The 25,164-nt window shown below is 40.8% G+C and overlaps 1 protein-coding gene across 1 annotated transcript in view; it reads right to left on the minus strand.

Annotated features, from left to right (window-relative positions):
• Positions 1 to 245: 245 nt before the first annotated feature.
• The window catches only part of LOC134079029 (E3 ubiquitin-protein ligase TRIM35-like), a 63,455-nt gene continuing 38,536 nt past the window's right edge, over positions 246 to 25,164 (minus strand). Inside the window, exons 2-5 of the mRNA XM_062535194.1 lie at positions 5,114 to 5,209; positions 4,793 to 5,031; positions 1,296 to 1,414; positions 246 to 818 (exon numbers count right to left, since the gene is read on the minus strand). Of these exons, the coding sequence (XP_062391178.1) occupies positions 265 to 818; positions 1,296 to 1,414; positions 4,793 to 5,031; positions 5,114 to 5,209 (1,008 nt within the window). The 3' untranslated portion in view covers positions 246 to 264. The remainder of the gene's footprint in view (positions 819 to 1,295; positions 1,415 to 4,792; positions 5,032 to 5,113; positions 5,210 to 25,164) is intronic.

Raw genomic sequence — 25,164 nt, forward strand, 5'->3', positions numbered from 1 at the left:
ATGCACCTTCATGTCGTAAATTCTAGGGGCGAGGCCATTCAAACGAGCATAATATAGGGGCGTGATATTTAAATCACGCTTGTTTCCAGCCGCCACATTTATCAACAAACGTTCATTCTGGAATTGGAGTGATACGAAAGTTTGATGAATCACACGTGAGCCCCGTCGTAAGATGATTTCTACGCTCAGATATACGCTGGTTTCTACGCTCTGTTGATAAATGAGGGCCAATGAGATTCAAATTAACATAGCCAGTGATCTTGATCATGGCACAACTGTTACAGTTACATCTACCATCACTGAAGCCTTCACTGGTAGGATCCTCAAAGGAAAGTTATCATTTGAATTTCGAAAGTATGGAAACACTTTCTCAGTGAAAGTGTGTTTGAGAGTGTGTAGGTGTGTGTTATTATCAGGGTCAGAGAATGACAGCTCTCCTCTGTCCCAGTCCAGCTGCACTCTGATCCTCTGGAGTTTCTGCTGCATTGTTAAGCGAGTCACGCCATCTAGAGAACACACTGCATTTACAGTCCCATTGATATGCAACACATACCACAGTCCACTGTCATCATCAATATGTTTTCCCTTCCTCTGGCGAGACTCTGTCATCACGCCCACCTCCCAGAGCATTCTCTCTCCAACCTCCACATCCCAGCAGTGAGTCCCTGAGTTGAAGCCCTCAGAGCCCAGGACAGTGTAAAACCTGTTACATCTCTCTGGGTTATCAGGAAGTAAAGAAATACCACTTCTCACACTGGTCAGATCCTCAGACAGGATGAGAAGTGGGTTTGCCGTGTTGGGATCCAGAGTCACAGGAGCTGCAGAGAGAAAGAACACACACATGAGCTGAACACTGAGTGGTGTGTGATGAGGATGTGAATGATGGTCATTATCAATAGGACTGAGTGATGAGGATGTGAATGATGGTCATTATCAATAAGACTGAGTGATGAGGATGTGTATGATGGTCATTATCAATAGGACTGAGTGATGAGGATGTGAATGATGGTCATTATCAATAGGACTGAGTGATGAGGATGTGAATGATGGTCATTATCAATAGGGCTGGTACCAGGTGTTCTCTTCTTGAGTAACATCACCTGACAGTGGTTTGGTACCTGCAGCAAAGATGCTGCACAGCTGTGTACTGTGTGATGCATTTACTCATTCTCCCGCCTCCCTCCCCAGCAACACCTGTACAGATGTAGCCCACTGTAGGCAGCGGTTATGTTTGCGTGCGTGCGTGCGTGTGTGTGTGTGTGTGTGTGTGTGTGTGTAAACAGTAGGCTACTCACTGTACTGAACAATCTCCTGCATCTTCTCCCAGACTCTGAACTTCAGGTTGCCCAGGTGCTTTGCCACATTGATCAGAGCTCCTGAAACCCTCTCTGGATCCTGCAGTGTGCACTGGGCTCTGGAATAACATTCAGGAGTCAGTGCTGCTGTGGGTTTGGGTTCAGAACCACAGAGAAGAGAGAGAGAGAGAGAGAGAGAGAGAGAGAGAGAACGGAGGCAAAGAGAGAGAGAGAGAGAGAGAGAGAGAAGCTATATCACTTACCTTTTCTCTATGCTCTTGCAGTTCTGTCAAATTACAATGGAGGACATATATTGAAAATGTTTAAGAAAGTTGTTGTACATTTTTTGTCATAAATGAAAAAAAAAGTCACCTCTTTAGAGCATGTTTCCCTGGACAACATAAGGCAGCTCAATTGACTTCAATACATACCTTCAGATAGTAACGCTTCATATAATCTCAATAAATAAACAACTCTCACTATATCCCCAGTACATAACCTCAATAAATAACTCTCTATAATCCCAATAATATAATTTGGAATAACCTGGGGGGTATTCCATCAAGCGAGCTAACCGTAAATCGCGGCTAACTTTGATAAGCCTCGCTCATTTTAGAGAGAGTTCGGTTCCATTACTCCCGCTAACAGGAATCTCAGCTGAGTTGCTGGGGTAACATATGCTTCTGAACTAACCTGGTTGGTGGCAGGCTAACTGCCGAGCTAAATTAAGCTGTGTTGCAAAAAAAACACCAGTCGGAAAACGAGTCCCAAACTGTTGGTTCCGTCAACCTGTGCTTTCGTCACCTGTAGCCTACAACTTAAAAAATAGAGGGAGAAACTTTTTTCCGACAGTGTTGCAAGCATTGGTTAAAGGGATAATCCGGAGTGAAATGCACTTTAGATCAATTTTTCGGACTATTGGGAGTACATACTGTACGTTGAGTTGACACCAAAATCATGTAATTCGGATGTATTTTGAGAAAGTTCGAGTTCACCGTTTTTAGACAAAACTCGTTAGCCTGTAAGTGACCGGGGCAGGTCCTTTCGCCACTACAAAACGCTATTTTTATACCTCTTCTACTGTTCCAAACAACACTACACTTACGTGGTAGTGAGTAGAGGGTCCCTAAAGCCAAACCGAAGTATCCTCACGTCTTTATGTGGTCGGATAGAGAGTCCAGAATGAATTTAATCGAGTCAGTACCTTCCGGAAATGTCGCTGCGGCAGCTGCGCAACGCTTCAACAACACTTTACTAACATTTCCGGAAAGGTAGCCTACTGACTCGATTAAATTCATTTCACACAAACTCAACGTATGTACTCCCAATAGTCCGAAAAATTTATCTAAAGTGCATTTCACTCCGGATTATCCCTTTAAGGCTACCTATTCGCTAGTTTCAAAGAATTTCTGAAAATTATGCAACTTACATTGTTTGAACTTGATCTGTGTGTGGTCCAAGGAATCTTGCGGCTCTGCACAAAGTACGTATGTCGTGGTGTCATGTGCAGCGTGACAGGATATCAACCGAGGTATGTTTTGCGTGTTCTCGGGTTCGGTTCCCATGCGATGAATTTACATAGGCTATGTTAACACATTAATATTGCCATGTTTAGTTATACTCTTTAATGAAAGGCATCACTATTGATAAAGGGTCATGTACAGTAGCTTGTTCAGTGACAGTAGGCAGGCTGTCAGTGGCCTATACGATGCAAGGCAAGCCAGCCTATAGCCTAATTCTGTAAAGGCTATAATAATTAAAACCGCTTCATATAGGCCTATAGTGATTAGGCCTATAGTTCGGATATCAAACCAACTGTATTACACAAATTAAATATGAAATGATATATTGAAAGCCAATATTGCATTTCAGATAATTATATTTCACAAACACTTTGGCAGATATGCTTATGGGAGACAATAGGCTAGGTTTTCTCCCAATACTCCCAGGACAATATAGGCTACTAATTTATTTTATGACCACCGAAAAAATATTTCAGAGTGAACCCTTTTAATCTACAAACGTAGGTTATCTTTATTGTTGAATAGCCTATGCCAAAGTTGTTTTGAGTTTAAATAGCCTGCTTATTCACTCGTTTTGTTCAGAGTGAAGACAATCAAAGTCACAATTCAAAACATCATAATTAGGCTGTTTAGCGATTTACAGTAGCCTACGATTTCGTTATTATCCTTTTCTGTAGGCAACCATCTATTTTTTTCACTCGGTGTTCAATTTGATTACTTCCGATGAAAATCCTGTAGATGGCGCTTGTAAATCAAACTGAAAACATCTAGTTTGCCTTAATTTTACGACATATATCCTCTTTTCGCCAATCTACGGTTTCGGTGTACTTTTCTACCTCGTGCACGAGCAGACACGAAGCTGATTTAAGCCTCGTTTGAATAAACGAGGCCAAGATGCAGCTAGCATAAGTTAATGGAACGGCTTCAGCCCCAAAGTAAAAGTTGACGCTAGTTCAAGCCAGGTTATTGTTGTCAAGCGCCGCCTTTATAAGCGACGTTAATGGAATACCCCCCTGAATATAAACCCAATCCTCAATATACCTTTAGTATACAAACAAAAAGCATTCAGACTGATCCAGTCTCTTCTACTGTATGTTCCACACTGTCTTATGGACAGGATTCAGACATTTCACAAAAAAAAGAAAAAGAAAAATAATGTAATGTAATCTTCTCTTTAACATAATATTTACCTAATACTTAACTAACTTCACATAATACTTGTTTGTGATTTCTTTTTCCATCAAGGGATGTAGTCTACAGTAGTACTGTGGTCATATTAAGATGCAGTAAGTGTGCACATAATTTAGACACGTATCTGGATATTTTTCAAAACAGATCTATTTTTATTAATTCAGGCCTTTTGTTCACATGTAAACAAATGTTTAGCTTTTAGATTTTGATTTTTAGCAACTCCTTCTAAAGTGAAGATTTAAAAAAAAAAAAAAACTTGGATTCCTTGGATGTTTTTATAAACGACCATGTTTGAGCCAAACTGAGTGTAGGCTATAGCAATACTTCCTGTTAATCAGCTATACCACTACCAGAGAGGGAGGAAGCAGAGGCATAATCAGGGATCTGGGCTTTTCTGGTTTTGTAGTCAACTGTAAGACGTGTAATTAACAATTTAACCTTGTCATCCATCCATATATAGGAATGAAATTTCATTTTTGCCATGTTTTGAGTTTCATCTCTATGTCCCATTATTCAAGGCAGAAGTTATTTTCAGGTTTTACCTCAGAGAGTGTCTCTGGAATTTATTATAAATTTGATGGACACATTAATGCCACCTACTGATCTGTCATGATAGTTAAAGCATTCAGACCATTTTCAGTCGTTTTGTGTCATCTTATGTATGGAGATTAATGCAAACATGTATCTGTTTAAAAAAATATCAGTGTATAGGGTCTTTGTGTGTAATTATTTCAATTTTGTTCTCATTTATGTACTTTAACAACATCAAACTGTTGATCAGACCTTGAAATACTTGATGGACCGTGGATTGCTCCTACCTGCAGAAATGTGATATCATCAGCTCTCAGCTCCTGCTCTAATGCTTTGATTGTGTCTGAAAGAGCTGAGATGTCCACCATCTGAGTCTTCTGCTCCACTTCCTCCCTCAGTGCAGCTATCCTGGCTGCCTCTTCATCTCGGAGAAACTGGTGAAGCTTCTCAAACTCCTCTCTGATCTGCTTCTCTGTGTGCTGGGCCTGTTTCTACAGCAACACATATCATTACCATGTTTATATGTGAAATAAATACGGAATTGTAATATTTCCTCAATGTGAGTATCTTTACCTTAATGTGTTGTGCTGCTTTATTACACTTTTGTTGAATTTTGTCATGTGTTTTCTTGTTTTCTTTTATCTTGCCCAGCTGTATTCTAAGTTCCTCCTGAAATATATGATAATGGTTCACTTTAAAACAATACTATTATCATCATGTCCTAAGTACAACATCTTGCATCTTGCTATTTGGAGTAATTCAGAGACTCGTATGCTATATTTTAATTGAATACTGGTTTGGTCTTGCAGAGAGGTATCAGTTGAGGTGAGCTATGGTCAGGTCATTCAATGTGCTTTACATAAAAAAGCGTTAATCAAGTACGCGTAAATCAAGTAACACTGGATAGGGTGATATCAATACTGGTCCTGCAGTTTGCTAGAGTTACCAGTTGAAGTGAGCTAACTCTGGTTGGTGTGATATGAATGCTGGTTAGGTCCTGCAGTTACTAGTTGATGTGAGCTATTAGTAGGCTAACTCTGGTTGGTGTGATATGAGGTGTGACATACTGTGCTGTGGGAACAGAAAGAGGAAAATAGCTGGGGCCTCATGTTTAAAAATGTGTGAAAACCATCTTTCATTTGATCTTAGATCATTTCTGAAAAGACGCATGTCTGATTCAGAGACAACAAACGTAACCTCTGCTTACAGAGGTCATTATTCACAGCTGAAATATGAATTATCCCTTACATACATCCGTATGACAGAAAGTCCTTTGTATAATAGCATAATCATGTACATTATGGTACAATAGGTTTCCAATATCTAGGGTACCTGTAATACTGATGATGTGCAGTTGACTTAATTGAGTCTATATTTTACATAATGTATTCTTAGCATCTGCACTTCATCACTGGCACCAGTCATACCCATTCATCAAACAAACAGGGAACACAACATAATCACTTGACTATAAGGAACTGTTCAATTCACTCTGTGGTGGGCTTCAGTATTTTTAAGATATTGTAGCGCCGATGCTATTTGCCCACTTGTTGGACTGTTCCGTCTGTTCCCTGTGTCTCGTGTGTGTGTGTGCACAAGAGTGTTTGTGTCTCCCTCTCCCTCCTGTGTCATGGAATTTGTCCTCTAATTAGACCTCTGAAGTTCGCCTACAAAAAGGATCCAAAGCTGCCATCTTTGCCCATATTAGGAGATCCTGGAGTTAATTGAAGCTAACTGCCTATGGCAAGTTGCATGGTAAGTTAGCTCTGGGGTAGCAAAGATCAAAGTGTGCCGTCTTCACCTACCGAAGATAACATTATCCACTAGACGGCAGTGGACAAAACTGTGTAGTGAAAAACGTCTGCATTTCCAATGTCATCATCCCGTGAGAGTTTAACAGGTGCGATAATTGAAAATCCCCATGTTATTTTCCCATAGAAGAAATCTCAAGATACCGGATCTCCTTATTTGGGCAAAGATGGTGGCTTTTTTGTAGGCGAACTTCAGAGGTCTATGAGTTCTGATGTGTTGTGATTTGGGGGAGGTGTCCTGGACGGAATATTTAGGGTTCAGATAGGTTAGCAATTGATACAGGGAGGGATTACAACAGGGGTTCTAAGTCAGTTTAGAGTTCTAAGTTTAGTCAGAGTTTAAGTGAATTACGTATGAGAGAGTTGTGTTGTATTGTTGGCCGATGAGTGTGAATGACGAGCGATTGAACAGTGATTTAGTAGATTGATCAGTTTGTTGTTTTTGAGTGGACACTGCAGCCCATACCCAATGCTCCTATTGCAAGTTTCATGTCAAAGTTTCATGTCACACTGTAAACTCAAAGAATTTGGAGATATTCATCATCTTCATCGTCATCATCATCCCCTTTATTGCCAGTCTCAGGGTCCATTCAGAGGACACATTATCATTGTAAATATCTCTCCGATTTTGGTAGTCTATAAGCCTTAAGGTTTCATGAATGATACTCAATGTCATGAGGTGAAATAACATAATGAAATAAAATGACAGATATGCTTTAACTTTTACCTTGAATTGCCTTGATACCTCAACAACAGGTCTGAAGGTGTGATTCATATGTTCCAGTGAGTCTCCACACACCAGACACACAGGCTGTTTATCCTCCAGACAGAAGAGCTTGAGTTCCTCACCGTGCAGACTGCAGAGCACCTCAGACCTTGCTGAAGCTCTCTGACTTCTCTGCTGTAAGGTCTCACACAGGTTCTTCAAGTCCAAGTTCATTTGTGGATTTGAATTTGTGAATCTTTTCCTGCAGATAGGACATTCTTGGTGTCCTTTAGATTCCCAGAACTGCTGCAGAGAGACTTCACAGCACACAGGGCAGGACAAATCCTTCTCGATGAAAGAAGCCATTTTTTAACTCTCAGTAAACACTAGTAAAATCACCTAACTATGACGTCCTGAAGAAAAGCAATCCTGAGTATTTGGGTTCTTCCTTCAGTCTTTCAGCTCTTCAGTCTCAGGGGTGGACTGGTCTTCAAATACAAGTGATTGAGTCTAAGTGTTCACCTGTGCTCTAATTCCAGCTTCTGGAAAAGTAGTCAAACTGGAGCAGCTTATATCTCATTTTCAGTGAAACGAGATCAACTAACTTTCATTTCCTGCTTCAGCAAGAGGCCGGACTACAGACACACGGAAGCGAGAGGGAGAAGTGTGAAGTGGCATACAGACTGATTGGTTAGTGTAGTGGCACACATCAGTATGTAAAGTAAAGTTCACTCTGAGAACGATATCAGACCAATTCATTCTGAGTATGCCTACATTCAGATAAATGGGCAGTCATTATAATTGGCCTAGAAGTGAGAACTCGCTCCACAGTATCCACCTGAACTATTTTTATTCACAATAGAATATGAAGGGTAGTCTCACACATGAGTGTGTTTATTTGGTTGAGTTCATGCCAGCATCACATAATATGGAAATGACTGGAAGGTCCCTCCTTCCCCCTCCAGGTATGCAGAGATGACACATCTCAGGTGAATGTCCCAGTTGTGGGCGTGAACTACACATGTCAGTACCTGCAATACTGACTCTCTCCCATAGACTGTAAAGCTCTCTGCACACTGTGCTGTCAGGTTTAAGGCACAAATAACTTAACCTGACTTTCGCCAGATCCTGTAGTTCGCTGTCTGCTTCACACAAGGATCTGGGACTTCTCGATAGGAGATGTATTTCTGAAGGCGGGTCCTTGTAAAACATCCTCGCATGTGATTCGATAAACCACTTGCCTGTTATCTTGAATGACGTGCTAGGCTTTTCCAAGCTCTTGCCAAACCCGGTCGGAAGAAGAGTAAAAACATCCCTGCCACCAATAAATGTCTTCAAAACTATTCTCTGTTAATCTTTTAAAGAATGAATACTCGATAGATTCGACAAAACGGTTGAAATAGCAGAATCAATGTCAGCACAAGACTCCTCGCTGCGTGCCACCATTGTTATTTGAATCAAACACTCGCTTCGGCGCTCCTGATTGGTTGCTTATTTTTTGATCACTGGCCCAGGGGTTTGGATTGCCCTCGCGTCCAGACCCTTGTGTGGAGCTCAGCGAAACGCCTCTGGTGGAGCATGGCGGAACTACAAGGGTCTGGCGAGAGTCAGGCTACAAATAACTGCCAAGTGAACCAAAAAAGCTACAATGAAGTAGCTTACGAGTAACATTAGTTTATTAGCATGAGGATATTATGCAGTATGATATAAATCATTGTGAGGTTCTTTCACCTTTCCTTTAATGAGATTTCCTATTGAGTTACTATGAGTCATTTACCCTCACACTCACCAACATTCAAATCAGACGAATTCCTCCCACAGAGTTGTCTTGTTGACACACACACACACACACACACACACACACACACACACACACACACACACACACACACACACACACACACAATAAAATGATAATTATAATAGTTTAGATTAAGAAAAACACTTTGAATATGTACATATGTTTATTTTAACACAAAATAAAATCTGAAAACAGAGGCATGGTTTGTAAAATTAACTTCATGTCACTTCAGCTATCAGCATCTGTACTGTATGTGTCTCGGTTTGTGTCTCGCTGATGTCATTCCAACAGGCACTACTATATACTTGTCAGCAGGGGGCACTGGAGCTGTTCTGTGTTGGAAGACAACGCTGATTGAATACAGTATGAGCGTGTCAAAATACTACTGTCTGCTCCATCCTGGGTGCTTTAGTGGTTGAGTTGCTTTTGCTCCATGTGTTCAGTATTGCGTGCAGGCCTGTGTGTCTTGCTGGGATTATATTTGAGGTCCAAAACAGTGATATAACACAATGATCATGACTAGTGAAACAGCTTTGACTTCTTTCTTTACATTACATTTAGCAGACACTTTTTTGTCCAAAGTGACTTACATACTGTACTGTATGTCAACCATATTACAAGGAGTACATTGTCCTGGTGCAACTTGGGGCTAAGTGCCTTGCTCAACGGCACAACAGTGGAATCTGGGAATTGAACCCACAACTTTCAGACATCACATGATAGCCCTTAGTTGTACAACATTTTTTTTTATTACATTATGTCAGTTAACATAATCCAGCAAATATTATAATTTCAAGGCGGGATAAGCAAGTTCTCAGGTACAGCTTTCTCTCTGCAGGTCAGTCCTGCTTGATACAGAGACATGATCAGCTCTAATGACTCTATTAGAGGCCTTCACTGGGGAGATCCTCAGAGCAGAGACATCACAACCCATATACTGTACATATGGGACCTGTCTCTCAGCAAACATGGCCCTGAGAGGGTGTAGATCAGAGATTCATCAGGTTCCAGGACATACTCACACACTCATGAGTTTCACATGCACGCACGCCCACACACACACACACAAACTCACACATGAGACACAAACACACTCCACAATGTGCAAAACTCCATCAGATTTCAGAACATATACACAGTTAGTCATACTCAGACTCTCTCTCTTAAACACACACACACACACAGACACACACACACACAGACACACAGACACACACACACACACACACACACACACACACACACACACACACACACACACACACACACCACAGCTATGTACAATGCATCATACACACACACACACACACACACACACACACACACACACACACACACACACACACACACACACACACACACACAGACACAGACTCCACTCCAGTGGTCTGTTGATGATGCATGTTGTGTGTTCAGGGCGGTGGACTGGGAGTTCTTCACGGTTGGGACGCAGAGCTTCCTGGTGGTGGCCAACTCCTTCAACGGCACCTCCTACTCACTCAACAGTGCCATCTACAGGTCAGAGGCAGTACTGCAGGAGTGTTTGTTGTCCTTGAATACCCTCTGTGTGTGTTTGTGTGTGTGTGTGTGTGTGTGTGTGTGTGTGTGTATATATAAATGTGTGTGTGTGTGTGTGTGTGTGTGTGTGTGTGTGTGTGTCCTCCTCAGATGGCAGGGCTCAGAGGGGTTTGTGTGTGTTCATGAGCTGCTGACGGTGGGCTGTAGGGACTGGGAGTTCCTCCACACCAGCGAGGGCTCCTTCCTCGTCTATGCCAGCGCCACCTCAACACTCTCCAAAGTCTTCAGACTAAAGACCTACTAAGTGTCCTCATCTTTAACACTCTCCAAAGTCTTCAGACTCAAGACCTACTAAGTGTCCTCTTTAACACTCTCCAAAGTCTTCAGACTCAAGACCTACTAAGTGTCCTCATCATCTACACTCTCCAAAGTCTTCAGACTCAAGACCTACTAAGTGTCCTCATCCTCAACACTCTCCAAAGTCTTCAGGCTCAAGACCTACTGAACCCTCTTCATCCTCTAGTCTACACTCTCCAAAGTCTTCAGACTCAAGACCTACTGAACCCTCTTCATCCTCTAGTCTACACTCTCCAAAGTCTTCAGACTCAAGACCTACTGAACCCTCCTCATCCTCTAGTCTACACTCTCCAAAGTCTTCAGACTCAAGACCTACTGAACCCTCCTCATCCTCTAGTCTACACTCTCCAAAGTCTTCAGACTCAAGACCTACTGAACCCTCCTCATCCTCAACACTCTCCAAAGTCTTCAGACTCAAGACCTACTAAGAGTTCTCATCCTCAACACTCTCCAAAGTCTTCAGACTAAAGATCTACTAACCCTCCTCATCCTCAACACTCTCCAAAGTCTTCAGACTCAAGACCTACTAAGAGTTCTCATCCTCAACACTCTCCAAAGTCTTCAGACTAAAGACCTACTAACCCTCCTCATCCTCAACACTCTCCAAAGTCTTCAGACTCAAGACCTACTTAGTGTCCTCCTCCTCAACACTCTCCAAAGTCTTCAGACTCAAGACCTACTAAGTGTCATCTTTTACACTCTCCAAAGTCTTCAGGCTCAAGACCTACTAAGTGTCATCTTTCAGACTCTCCAAAGTCTTCAGGCTCAAGACCTACTAAGTGTCCTCATCGCAACACTCTCCAAAGTCTTCAGACTGAAGACCTACTAAGTGTCATCTTTTACACTCTCCAAAGTCTTCAGGCTCAAGACCTACTAAGTGTCATCTTTCACACTCTCCAAAGTCTTCAGGCTCAAGACCTACTAAGTGTCCTCATCCGCAACACTCTCCAAAGTCTTCAGACTAAAGACCTACTGAACCCTCCTCATCATCGACTCTCTCCAAAGTCTTCAGACTCAAGACCTACTAAGTGTCAGAAACGCTGGCTGGGCTACTTCTAAAAGACTAACCCAGAGATAACTGGAGCACTCAGATTAAATTGGCTATGAAGAAGACGCAGTGCATCGAAACGTCAGTCGTTTGTGCACCACAATAAAAAAAGTTATTTAATCTGAGTGCTCCAGTCATCTCTGGGTTAGTCTTAAATGTTAGTAAATAATTGTTAACTGCCTATTATTATGCACTATTAATAGCTAATAAGCACATGTTATTCTAAAGCATTACCGGCTATTTTTCCTTTGAGACAAATAATTTCACATATAGACCTATTTGTCACTGGCAAAAGTTATTCCATCACTGTCTAACAAATTATCTTTTTTTTGTTGTTGTTTTTAATTAACATTTACTCTTCAAATAGACATATCTGAAATAAAATGGTTTTATCATTCAACATACTCCTTTAACTTCACATTTTATTTGGATATATTGTACATTTATCTGTTTATGAATTCCTGACTATAGCTGTGTTCACATTTTTATATGAAGAGATCATTCAATTCAATTCAATTCAATTCAATTCAATTCAATTCAAAAAACTTTATTTATCCCCGAGGGGCAATTTCTCCATGCAGGCATAGTGACATAAGACGCACGACAAAAGACAAGACAAACAGGACAGGACAGACAGGGGTGTGAGTGTGTGTGTGTGTGGGTCCCAGTCTCCTAGTACCAGGAGAGAGAGGGGGAGGGGGCTGAATCATAATTGCAATCATGTTGCCTGGATTCAATAATTAGGGAATACATATATTCAGTCTCAAAACACGGTTTGGTTATTTCTACACTGCTATTTGAAATATGTATCAGTTTGCACAATTTGTCATATCCATGCACTTTCACTTAAAATATCAAAGGAATAGACACACCACATCAAGCATACTTTTGGGAAAAGCAATCTGTGATATCTGCTAGAATGCCCCCCCCCCCCCCCCCCCCATGCAGCCTGCAGCTCTTTAGGGTTTCATGTAAATGAATTCATGAAATTTAAGTAAAGAAGACTGTTCTGCAAATTAAAACAATCTCAGTTAAAACTGCAGGAATTCCCATTTGGCTGAATAACCACATGCGATAAAATGCTGTTAGATTATTCATTAGAATAATGAAAGGACTTTTTGCACTGAAACAGATCCATAAGGCATTCACTCTTAGATTGAGTGGCTTAATCAAAAATTCAACTTGCGTGCTTGAATTCCTGGAATGTAGTAAGTGATATGTCATAATATAATCATAATGTCACTTTAATGACATACTGTACACAGTATCATCTTCCAGTCTGATAAACTCTGACGTAAAAGGGCTGAAATCACATAAGGCACATTCTGCAGGAGGCAGTAATATGTTGTTCTAACTGTAAAAAGGCGGGGCCAAGTAGGGAAGCTGGATAATCCTTTTTAGATTAGTTTAAATCGGAGGCTATCCTGGTTGATTTACAACCTGCATTGATTTTATGAAAGTTGCATTTTTTGTTTGTTTCATACCTTACAGTCCTCTGCAATTGCTGTGAAACTGTAAGCCATTTTGACAAGAGTGGTGAAAATGTGATATTTTGCAAGTGTACAGTATGTGTGAGGGTTTTGTATGTGACTTTTTGGCAAAAAGAGCCGCATCATTTCTGAAATTGGGTTCAGGTGTTCATGAAAAAAATAAATAAAAGGACATACTTTTGTGCTGTAAATGATATGAATTAAATATCAAACAACATTAAAGAGAACTATGCAGGACTGGCGATTTCATCTCCGGTTTCGGTTTCGTTTTTTGTTTTCGCTTGTTTTATGCTTGCATATTTCTCTGCAGAGCTTCCCCGACAGTTTTAGCGTGTATTTATACATAGGCTATATATAAATATATAAATTGCAAGTGTGGTTCATCTTGTTCCTTAGGCATCTCAGCCTTCCAGATGTAAACAAGGAGCGATCGCCTCCTGAACAAACTGCAAGATTGCAATAGCGGATAGGGACACTGGGGGCGGGAATAAATATCATGTTTTCGATAAAACTGGTCAGTCAAGCAAAACAACGATATCTAAGCGGTTTTATGACTATGAAAAAGTTGCATAGGGTCTCTTTAACAATGTTAACATTAAACACAATGGATTCATAACATTAATTAAATATGAAACATCATCTCATCCCGCCTCCTTAAATAACCCAATGTGAATGAGCCCTCAGAGGTCTTTTATAGCAGTGTTGTAAAAGGGCTGGAATCTGATATGGTAGCACAATTTGAACCAAAGGCTAAAGATTGACATTAATACATTACCCCAGGAAGGATAAGCTGTGGGATCTGCTCGGCATTCCTTGATTATAATTTCCATGTTCTTCTTTGAGATTACTGGTAACCTAAACTTTTCAAATGTTGTACTGTTGTTGTGCTGTTATCTTCAATCTTCATGAGGAACATTAAGGAAGGGATATTTGGAAGAAGAAAATGAGCAGTAAGTCTGTAGTACAAAATGTTATTTCATCGTGCATAATGTAATATAATGATTGGCAAAGCTTTTTATGAAAGTTGATAGTATTGTCGTCAGACTTGTTAGTAGAGTTTAATTTCTAATTGGTTATTTTATTGAATTTGGATGTTACCATTGAATCCCGGCTAAGTTGGAAATGAGGTCCTACTGTATGTCCAAAATTCTGAACTATTCCTTAAGTTCAAGTATTAAGTATAACGTTATGTGACAGATCAAGGTTGAGTGTGTGTGAATATGTATCTCCTAAGATTTTCTAGATCATACTCTTGTAGCCTACATACTGGGAAATGTTTGTACGTGGTGTGACAGTAGACTGTAGTATACAATGTTTATCATTTATACACTAGACCCGTTAAACTGCATTCAATTCATACAGTTTGAAAAACAATTTTCCCAACGTTTGAAGAAAACATTTTTGTTCCAGCGTGTCCTCACCTTTGGACTGTGCTGATCTGAGACAAAGGTTGGAGGGGGAGGAGGAAGAGATGAGTGACCAGCAATCACAGCAGGCGCCGAGGTAAACAACCATCTCCATGGCTATAAATACAGCAGATTATAGTGTAATGGAACGTCACGGGCTGCAAGATAATAATTTATCCCTCCGTTTCCTGGAATGTTTCATACACCATCTCGTGGTGGCAGTTAATTGTGTCAGCAGCGTTTATGTATTGCAAGTGTTTGTCCCATAATGCTGATAATGATAATGCCTAGCACATATCTTGGTGCTGTTTGCAGTGGTAGCCTACTGTCCTAGTCTTCTGAGTGAATTCACATTTACTTGCATTCATTTAGCAGGTACTATTATCCAGATGGGGGGGGAGGGGGGGGGGGCATTCTAGCAGATATCACAGATTGCTTTTCCCAAAAGTATGCTTGATGTGGTGTGTCTATTCCTTTGATATTTTAAGTGAAAGTGCATGGATATGACAAATTGTGCAAACTGATACATATTTCAAATAGCAGTGTAGAAATAACCAAACCGTGTTTTGAGACTGAATATATAGGTATTCCCTAATTATTGAATCCAGGCAACATGATTGCAATTATGATCTCTTCATATAAAAATGTGACATATAGTCAGGAATTCATAAACAGATAAATGTACAATATATCCAAATAAAATGTGAAGTTAAAGGAATATGTTGAATGATAAAACCATTTTATTTCAGATATGTCTATTTGAAGAGTAAATGTTAATTAAAAACAACAACAAAAAAAAGATAATTTGTTAGACAGTGATGGAATAACTTTTGCCAGTGACAAATAGGTCTATATGTGAAATTATTTGTCTCAAAGGAAAAATAGCCGGTAATGCTTTAGAATAACTCCTGGGCCCTCTTTCTCTCGCTCCCCCCCCCTCTCTCTCTCATGCGCGCTCAATGGACACCCCCCTCGACATGCTGTTTTAATCATAAAACATTCACAATCGTGAAAGAAAATGACGCATAGAAGACGACTAGCTACAAATCCGGTTAGCATCACAGTATGCGGCACAATTTTGATAAAAACAATTGCATTCACGTTGACTGATCATAGTGTTTTTCAACTCCAAGACTGGAGACTGTTTTGGATTAATGCAGCAGGGATCAGATGCAAAACCCTCTAAATCCGTCTGACCTTTTCTTTTAAATTGACATTTTGTATCAGGCTCCTATAGGGTTTTGCATACGAATCAATATTTCAGACCAGAAGACAGCTAGTTTTGAAGCTTGAATTAACTTACAGCCTAGGCCTATGTGAAGCATTCACTCACCATTATCTCATTTTTTGACAAAGTGGCCAGGCTTTTGCATCTGAACTCTCTATGGCACGACAGACAGGGCTGCAATATGCAGGGGATGTTCAATGTAAAATGTTAAAATAAGCACAGACGGGAATATTAGCCTACAGCAATCGAGTCGTAGGCTACGTGTAGGCTACCGAAACTGATCTTGCAGTGCAATCAGCATATTGTGGGCCAGTAAGTTCCTGCACTGCGGGTAAATAGCCCACGTTTTAAACTGGGATTGGGACCATAAATACACAGTAGCGTAGGCTACACAATGCCAGATAGCTAAAAGTTGACGATCAACTAGCAACCACCACCCGAGAGCAAAACGCATGGTTAGGTTAGTGCTTGGTAGATTGCAAGTATTTATGACTTTGCAGACAGCAAGTGATTTGTTGGTTAAATGTTGAGCACTGCTTTCACAATGCTAGATGAACCAAAACTGTTACGTTCAGTTTTACAGATTTTATAGCCTCTAATGACTGTCAACCTCTTGCTAAAAATTATCTGTGTGGATAGCAACAATCAGTGCAGTCAGGCGAACAGCTAGCTGCCTGCATGTCCTACTGGATAGTAGGTTGCTGATCAGTGTTCTAACTTTAATACTTTCATATTTAATGCTATAAAGAACCACACATGTTAACTGTTAAATCCAGTTTTACAGATTGTGTAGCTACTATACTTATTGATTAATATCATGCTAGGTTTATTGGTATACCTTCGAGCAGACATAACCTCCAAGCAGTTTCGTACAGGTATTTTTCAACACTTTGTCACGGTAAAATGTAATTTTATGTAGGTAGCTAATTTAGATACACTAGGTGTGGGTGCTTGTGTTTCTTTACGAATCCGCCGTCTTAGGGTTAGTAACCCTTAGTGTGTAAAGAGATTAATGTTAAGTGCCACATACATGTAAGAGGATGATAAAGTGTCGCTAATTTGGAAAGTTAATTCTAAGTGCCACATAGCCTACTGTAGGTGATAGGTGTCGTTCTGATATGGAAAGTTATGAATCTTTGAGACATTTAGTTGTGATTGAGGTCTCCCACACCGCTTAATCCATTGTAGGCATCTTTCCACTTGGGTTTTGGGCTTTGGAAAGGCGAAAAAACGCCCCCTCCCTCTAAACTTTTGGGGTACCTGGTGTATGAGTTTCTCGTGCCATAGGCGCATCATTGCACCGTCTTGCAGAATTCGCAATGTTTGACGGGCGTCCTTCTACTTAGTTACCGTTGCTGAGCTACGATTGGACAATGGCCGTTCGAGGGCGTGGTTTTGCGATCGGTCAATTGAACGTCATATTACTGAAATATAAACATTCAAAGGAGTTGAGTTCGTCCTGTCATGGCAAGAGAGAAACGGAGAAATCTGCTTCTGAAGTTGACTGTCGGCTCAACACTCACGACCGCTTTGTAAGGTTGCCGCTACTTTAAGATTTACGGTACTTACTTGTATTTACAACGGCACAGCATCAGAGACACTTATACTGTATATGAGGAGACACTGCACTGGAAAAATCACCCATTGAAAAGCATGGGGTAACCTCGTAATGTGAAAGATGGCGGTTGTTTACACCGGTTTGCTATGGTTTGCACATGTCCCGCCTCTTCCAGTGCCGTTGCTCCAATCATTTGGCCGATCCTTGGCGGTCACGCTTTTTGAAAGCTGCGTCGTGAAGAATAGAGCATGCGCAGTCCAAAATTACCAGTAAGAAAAAGGCTTTTTAAGCGTTAATTTGATACAAAACCACCAAACCTTTTCAGCGATTTTAGTCTGATTTTCATCGTGATTTCAAACATGTGATTTTTATGTCTCTTACACCTCGGAACATGGACATCCAGCTCTCTCCCCATTCATTTAGATAGAGCCCGGTCAAAGTCGCTGCCCGACCCCATGGCCAATATGGCTGCCGAGTGACGTGACTTGCTTTAAAAAGACTTTGACAGCCCGCGGATAGCTTGGTGGTCGTCAATGAGTGCATTTACCGTAAACATTGGAATAGAGCGGCGAAAACGAGACGCCTCTAACTTCCTGTTGGAATTGAATTTCTCATCTCAAGAAACTCACGTTTTTAGACTAGAATAGGTACGTTTTTCAGCTAAATGTATTCACGGCCATACAGTGTAGACCTCCCACTGTTTCAAAACACACACAAAAAAAATCCACGATTTTAGCACAAGTAACATAAATAGTAATTTTTCTCAGAAAACGCCTGTTGCGACAAGCGACTGGTTTTGCCGTGGAGCGTCCACGGCAAAACCAGTCGCAAGTTGCAACAGACATTTCCGAGGAAAATGACCATAATGTTAGGCTACTTGTGCAAAAATCGTGGATTTTTGTTGTGTGCGTTTTGAAACAGTGGGAGGTCTACACTGTATGGCCGTGATTAGCCTAAGACATTTACCTCCAGAAGAATGTTAGCAGTGTCTCGTTTTTGCCCCTCTATTCTAATATTTACGGTAAATGTAATCATTGACGATGACAACCACCAAGCTATCCGCGTGCTGTGCCATTGTAAATACAAGTAAGTACCATAAATCTTGAAGTCTGCGACCTTACAAATCGTTCGTGAGTGTTGAGCTGACAGTTAACTTCAGAGGCAGATTTCTCCGTTTCTCTCTTGGCATAACAGGATGAACTCAACTCCTTTGAATGTTTATATTTCAGTAATATGACGTTCAATTCATACAGTAGGTATCGTTTTGAAGGTTGATTATGCCTTTTCATGAAAACTTAATTACTGTAATTTTGAAAATTTGAACAATGTGACTGGTTTTGCCGTGGAGAGTCACATATGAACTTCAGTCACATCCCATCCTTAATTTCTCCTTTGGCAATTAAAGGATTATCTTATCTTCTTTGGCAATTTAAGGATTATCTTATCTTATCTTATCTTATCCATAGGGTTTGTTACGACGTTTGCAGCTATAACAGCTTCAACTCTTCTGAAAAGACTTTCCACAAGGTTTAGGATTAGGCTATGTTTATGGGATTTTTTTAGCATTCTTTCAGAAGCGCATTTGTGAGGTCACACACTGTAGTATAAGTATATATCCTTTTTTGATCCCGTGAGGGAAATTCGTTCTCTACATTCAACCAAATTTAACCGAATTAGTGAACACACACAGCACACAGTGAACACACAGTGAGGTGAATCACACGCTAACCCAGAGCAGTGAGCTGCCTGCCCAAACAGCGTAACTCGGAGAGCAGTGAGGGGTTAGGTGCCTTGCTCAAGGGCACTTCAGCCGTGGACTGGTAGGAGATCAAACCGGCAAACCTCCGGTAACAAGCCCGAAGCCCTAACCAGTAGCCCACGGGTGAGGTTGGACGAGGGGACTGGCTCTCAGGATCCACTCTAATTCATCCCAAAGGTGTTCTATTGGGTTGAGGTTAGGACTCTGTGCAGGCCAGTCAAGTTCATCCACACCAAACTCTGTCATCCTTGCCTTTATGGACCTTGCCTTGTGCACTGGTGCACATCATGTTGGAACAGGAGGTGGTCATCCCCAAACTCCCCACAAAGTTGGGAGCATGGAATTGTCCAAAATCTCTTGGTTAATGCCCCTTCCTGTTCCATGACTGTGCACCAGTGCACAAAGCAAAGTCCATAAAGGCAAGGATGAGTTTGGTATGGATGAACTTGACAGCCCTGCAGGGTCCTAAACTCAACCCAACAGAACACCATTGGGATGAATTAGAGCAGATCCTGAGAAGCGGTCACCTCAGCAACATCTGTGTGTAACCTCACAAATGCGCTTCTGAATGAATGGTAAAAAAATCCCATAAACATACTCCTAAACCAATTGTGGAAAGCCTTCCCAGAAGAGTTGAAGCTGTTATAGCTGCCAAGAGGGGCACTTGATTCGCCCTAATAAGGGCCCTTGTGTTTGTCTTGCAGACCTGCTCCAATGGCAGAGTGTGATGTCTGTGGAGAGAAAGCCATAAGTACCTGTCTGGAGTGCAGAGATTTGTTCTGCATGTTCCATGCCAGGCAGCACAGAAGCCTTGAAGAGGGTCACATACTACAAGACTTGGTCATACCACAGAGACGGCAGCAACAAATGCATCAAACACACTCATCTAACCAGTAAGTTAAGCTAATGAAGTCAGGTCTGTGATGTGAAGTTCCTTGAGATGTGTAATAATCCCTGGTCTTTTTACATTACATTTGGCTGATACCTTTTAACCAAAGTGACTAAGAACAGGGTAAACATTTTAAGGTTTTTAAAGCAATTCTAACAACAATACTAGGAAAAGTTTGAAAAGGTAGAGTGCAGTAAGAACTAGAAATGCAATTCCAAGGAATTACCAGTGCATGAAAATGCAAAAAAAAATATAGATAGATAATGTAGATATGGCTACTAAGGTATAGCTAGGGTAAACATGGTGGTTGCATAGTTTAAAGAGAGTTGATAGTGTTTAGGTAGACATTTTAAAGCTTAAACATTCCTGTTCTAACTTAACTAATGATTTCTAACAGGTATTCTAAAATGTTAACTATGCTAACAATGATAACCAGGTTGATTGGTTTACTTGGCTAATGATTTCTAGCAGTACTGTTAAAAATGTTAACTATGCTAACAATGCTAACTATGCTAACAATGCTAACCACGTTGATTAGCTAACTTAGCTAATCATTTTTAGCAGTTATGCTAAAAATGTTAACAATGTTAACTATGCTAACAATGCTAACCAGGTTGATTAGCTAACTTAGCTAATCATTTTTAGCAGTTATGTTAAAAATGCTAACTATGCTAACAATGTTAACTATGCTAACCATGGTAACTAGCTAACTTGGTACTGAGGACTTTTATTTTGAAACATTTGTTGATGGGGTATCCATGGCTGCCACTATCAGGAATAAAGAAGTTACTGTAGTAAAATCAGGTTGGTTGCTATGGAAACGGTCATAAATGCTTAATTTTGATGGTTGCTATGTTGGTTGCTAGGTGCATGGAGGTCTCATGTAGTTGACTGGAGGCATAGTAGATGATAACTGACAGTTGGAATGGTTGAACAGTTAAATAGTTGAGTAGTTTCAATGTTTAAATGATTTAATAGTGTATTATTGCAGTGAGGACTTTTATTTTGAAACAGTTGTGGAAAGAGGAAACAGTTAACAGGATATGTAGTCTTCACAGAGAGATTGTATGCTTAAAGCCTGAGAGAGAGAGAGGGCTGCTGCAGGTGGGGCTGGCCACCTGGCATAAGATTCTAATTGCTTAATGATCCGATTGTGATGTCATAGAGGCCAATGTTAAGTCTATGGGGAAATTTGTAATAGTTTTTAATTTATAGTTTAAAAAGTATAAAAGTTACAAAGTTGAAAAATACATAGCAGCCTTCCCCTATTTAAGACCTACGTTGCGACGTTTGAATGAAGTTTCTAAGTTAAACGGTTCAAGCTGAATAGAAAAAATGAATTTGATCAGCGGAATAATAATAAGAAGAAGAAGCCTTGGAAGAACAGTACAGTGCATTTTCATGCACTGTAATAAGTGCATCAATGAGTGCAATTGTCCAGAGGGGGGATGCGGCAGGGAATGATGTCGCCATGGTCGTGGACACCTCAACAGTCACAATTACACTGTAAAACCCGGGTTAACTTGATTAAAATTATTTGAGTACTGTAAAGCCCGGGAAGCTATACAACTCAAATTATTTGAGTAAACCAATTGCCTTGAACCATTTGAGTTTGGTAACTCATTTAATTTAAGTGTGAATAACTCTTCTCATTCAACCGAGTTACTATTCGTACAAAATGATACATGTTTATACTGAGTGACTATATTACCCAGTCAGGATATAAACTTCTGGAAAACATAATAATTACATTCACCATGATGGCACTGGCCATCAAGACGTATGCTCAGTTACATCTGTCATGAGAATTACTCATCATCTAAGACTTTAACCTCAGTCCACAGGCCAAGTGTGTCGTGGATAGTCATCTGCTATATTCACAGGTGTAAAAGTCTGGCCCACATTTTTGTTCCAACCATTCACTTAATTAGCTGATTCTAATTAGCACAACATTTAATTGAGGTGCATGGATAAGCTCATTAGTGAAATCACCTGTACTGTTTCTACTTTCTACTTTGACACCTCTGTTCAGCATCCAGATGGGGCAGCCGTGGTGTACTGGTTAGCGCATGGGGCTTGTAACCGGAGGGTTGCCGGTTCGATCCCCGACCAGTCCACCACGGCTGAAGTGCCCTTGAGCAAGGCACCTAACCCCTCACTGCTCCCCGAGCGCCGCTAGTTGGGCAGGCAGCTCACTGCTCTGGGTTGTGTGATTCACCTCACTGTGTGTTCACTGTGTGCTGTGTGTTCACTAATTCGGTTAAATTGGGTTAAATGCAGAGAACTGAATTTCCCTCACGGGATCAAAAAAGTATATATTCTATTCTATTCAGATGTTTTATTCCACTGGACTTCTGTTTGATCTCTATATGGTCTTTACAGGAATGTTTCCTCTATGGCAAGTGCATCATCCATGAAAAGTTATAAATCCAAAGATTCTGGACTCATCTTCGAAAGTGAAAAGATGAGGTAAAACAGATATACAAACACATGTGTTATGAATTGGAATGTTATGGTTTCTTGTACAGTAACCAGAGGTGCAGGAGGTCCCTGCAGTTTTCAAGAGATAACAATCACCCTCCTCTCCTTTGATGAGGAAATAAACAAGTAACTTTACACTAAATAACTCTTAAGAATAACAGTATTACATACTTTCCCACAACTCTGTCAACACTACACTAGTTCTACTCATAGTAGTAGTGTGTTTTGGATAGTCATCTACTTGATGGGTGATAACACATAAATTACACAACAACAGTATACGTACAGTATATAGCCTTGAGTGTCTCTGTCACTTTGTTATATATTGCAACTTAAAGTTGAATTTCAATAAAGATTAATATGTGATCCTTTAAAAAGAATATGTAGGCCGGGATGGCATTCTGGAAATGTCATATTATTTACAGTGCAAAATCCGGGAAGTTAACTTAACTCAAATCCTGCATCAGACCTCACTATATTTTGAGAGCTGACTTTAAGTAGCCTGGTCCTAACCATCCCATAATACTACCATTTCATTTCGTATTATGGTCTGGAATTTCTTTGCTCTGAAGCGCTTGCAGGAAGCGGGAAGTAACGCCCAGTTCTGGTTTGAATTGATTGGACAGCTCTCACCCAATCGGCGATAGTTACTCATAACAACATAGCGCAGGCGTTTAACGTCATCGTCACGAGCGCCCTCCCCCTTTCGCCCCCACCAACCCAACCCGTCTCTTCGTTTATTGGCTGCTTTCTGGACGGGGGGCGTTCTGTTACAATTCTACCGAGCAGAATGCTCCACAGAGGAGCACGGCCAGACTCGTAGTGGAGGCAATCCTTGGCCGGAAGTACGTGGATGGCTCGCGAGGCTAGACTTTAAGGGGGTAAATATAACTCCCCCTTGCTCCCTAAAGTAATGGGACACCCTACCCCTAAACGAGAACACACACAAACTAGAGTTAGGGCAAATATCTAGGGGAAAGGGAGGTATTGAGACATTTCCAGTAGTAAGTGAATGTGCTACTCACTAAAATAAAGCTAACTTCTCATGTACTGTACTTCCTCTCTCCCTGCTTCTACCTCTCATTTTCCACACACACGTCTTCCTGCGTCCACCTGACCTCTCACCATGGCTGCTGATTGGATCCCCATACAAGGTAAGTACATTTTAACAAACTTATTGTAAATATAAAAATGGCTCACATTATGCACATTACATTATGAAATCTGCATTTTAATAGTAAACAAAGAATGATAATAGTAATAAAAAAATCAACTTAAAGGTTGGGTACAGAATTCGCGAAACGGCCGGCAGATTTTGAACATAGCCTATACAGCTAAAGTCCCTCCCTCCATGGACGCACATTAACACTAGAAGCGCCAAGCCCCGGTCATTTGACCGCTGACACGCATTACTAGAAGCGCCGTGTAGGTTTGACCTAGATATCTACCTAGAACTGCCGGGCTGCGGTCATTTGACCGCAGTGATTACAAAAAAAAATAAATCTTTTCACTCGATTAAGTTCCAGGACCCTACGTTCACGACTTTTCCTAAATACGCGTGTTATGTCACCCAGAATTTTTACATGATCAAAAGCACACCGGTACAAGCTAGTTTAGAGCTATTTTGCGCTCACTTATGTGACAACACTATGTTGTCTCGCGTTCGGCCATGTTTGTCCAGGCTGCTATTCTCTTTTCTCACAGCAGATGTCACAAGGGCTTCCTGTCAGTCGGACATGAGAATAATATAAAACATATAGTTTATATATGTGCAATATGTATTAGGCTATGTGATTTATTTTAATAACTATTTTTCATTTACATGGCATAGTCTATGGAGGCGATTTACAGTGGTAAAATGCGAGTTTGTTTTGAAAACGTTGCAACGTTGCTCTAAGAGGCAGGCCTTGGCTACATGTGTAAAAAATATTTTCAGCTGAAATTCGTTGTAGCCTATTTATGTACGAAGGGCGCATATGCCTACGTACATTCATAGTTGTATATCTTCTTCTATTTGTAGGCTATCTTTTAAAGCTCAGAATAATGTTTTCGCATGGAATTCGCAAAACGTCCGGCTGATTTTGAGCAAAGTCCCTCCCTCCATGGACGCACATTCATGCACGAGCGAGAATTCAGATGCGCGAGAGCGAGCAGGCTAAATGAAATGCCAGCCGACGTCTACAGCACTATGAGCTCTAGTCTCCATACAATCAATCACTCACATCAACTTCCCCAATTACATTCTTTATTCACCTCCAAAGGGCTGTAGGTAATAGTTCCACAAATCAGACAAGGTAGATGATTTTATAGCCTACATCGTGGTTAAAGCACCAATTAGGCTACCAGCCCCTTCGTTCGGAAATTCTAAAACAACGATGCATTTTAATACACCAAAATAACATTTGATACCTGACATTTTCCGTAGCCATAGGTGCAGCAGGCCTACGTTGGTTTTGTTTCAGCACTGACTCGCGGTCACCAGCGTTCGTGCTATGTGCACGAAAGGGTCGCGGGCGCGGGGGGGAAGGGGAGGAGGAAGAGGAGTAAGACTGTTAGATTGACGAATGAGCTG

This window comes from Sardina pilchardus, chromosome 4 (assembly GCF_963854185.1).
Source record: "Sardina pilchardus chromosome 4, fSarPil1.1, whole genome shotgun sequence".
Taxonomy (NCBI): domain Eukaryota; kingdom Metazoa; phylum Chordata; class Actinopteri; order Clupeiformes; family Clupeidae; genus Sardina; species Sardina pilchardus.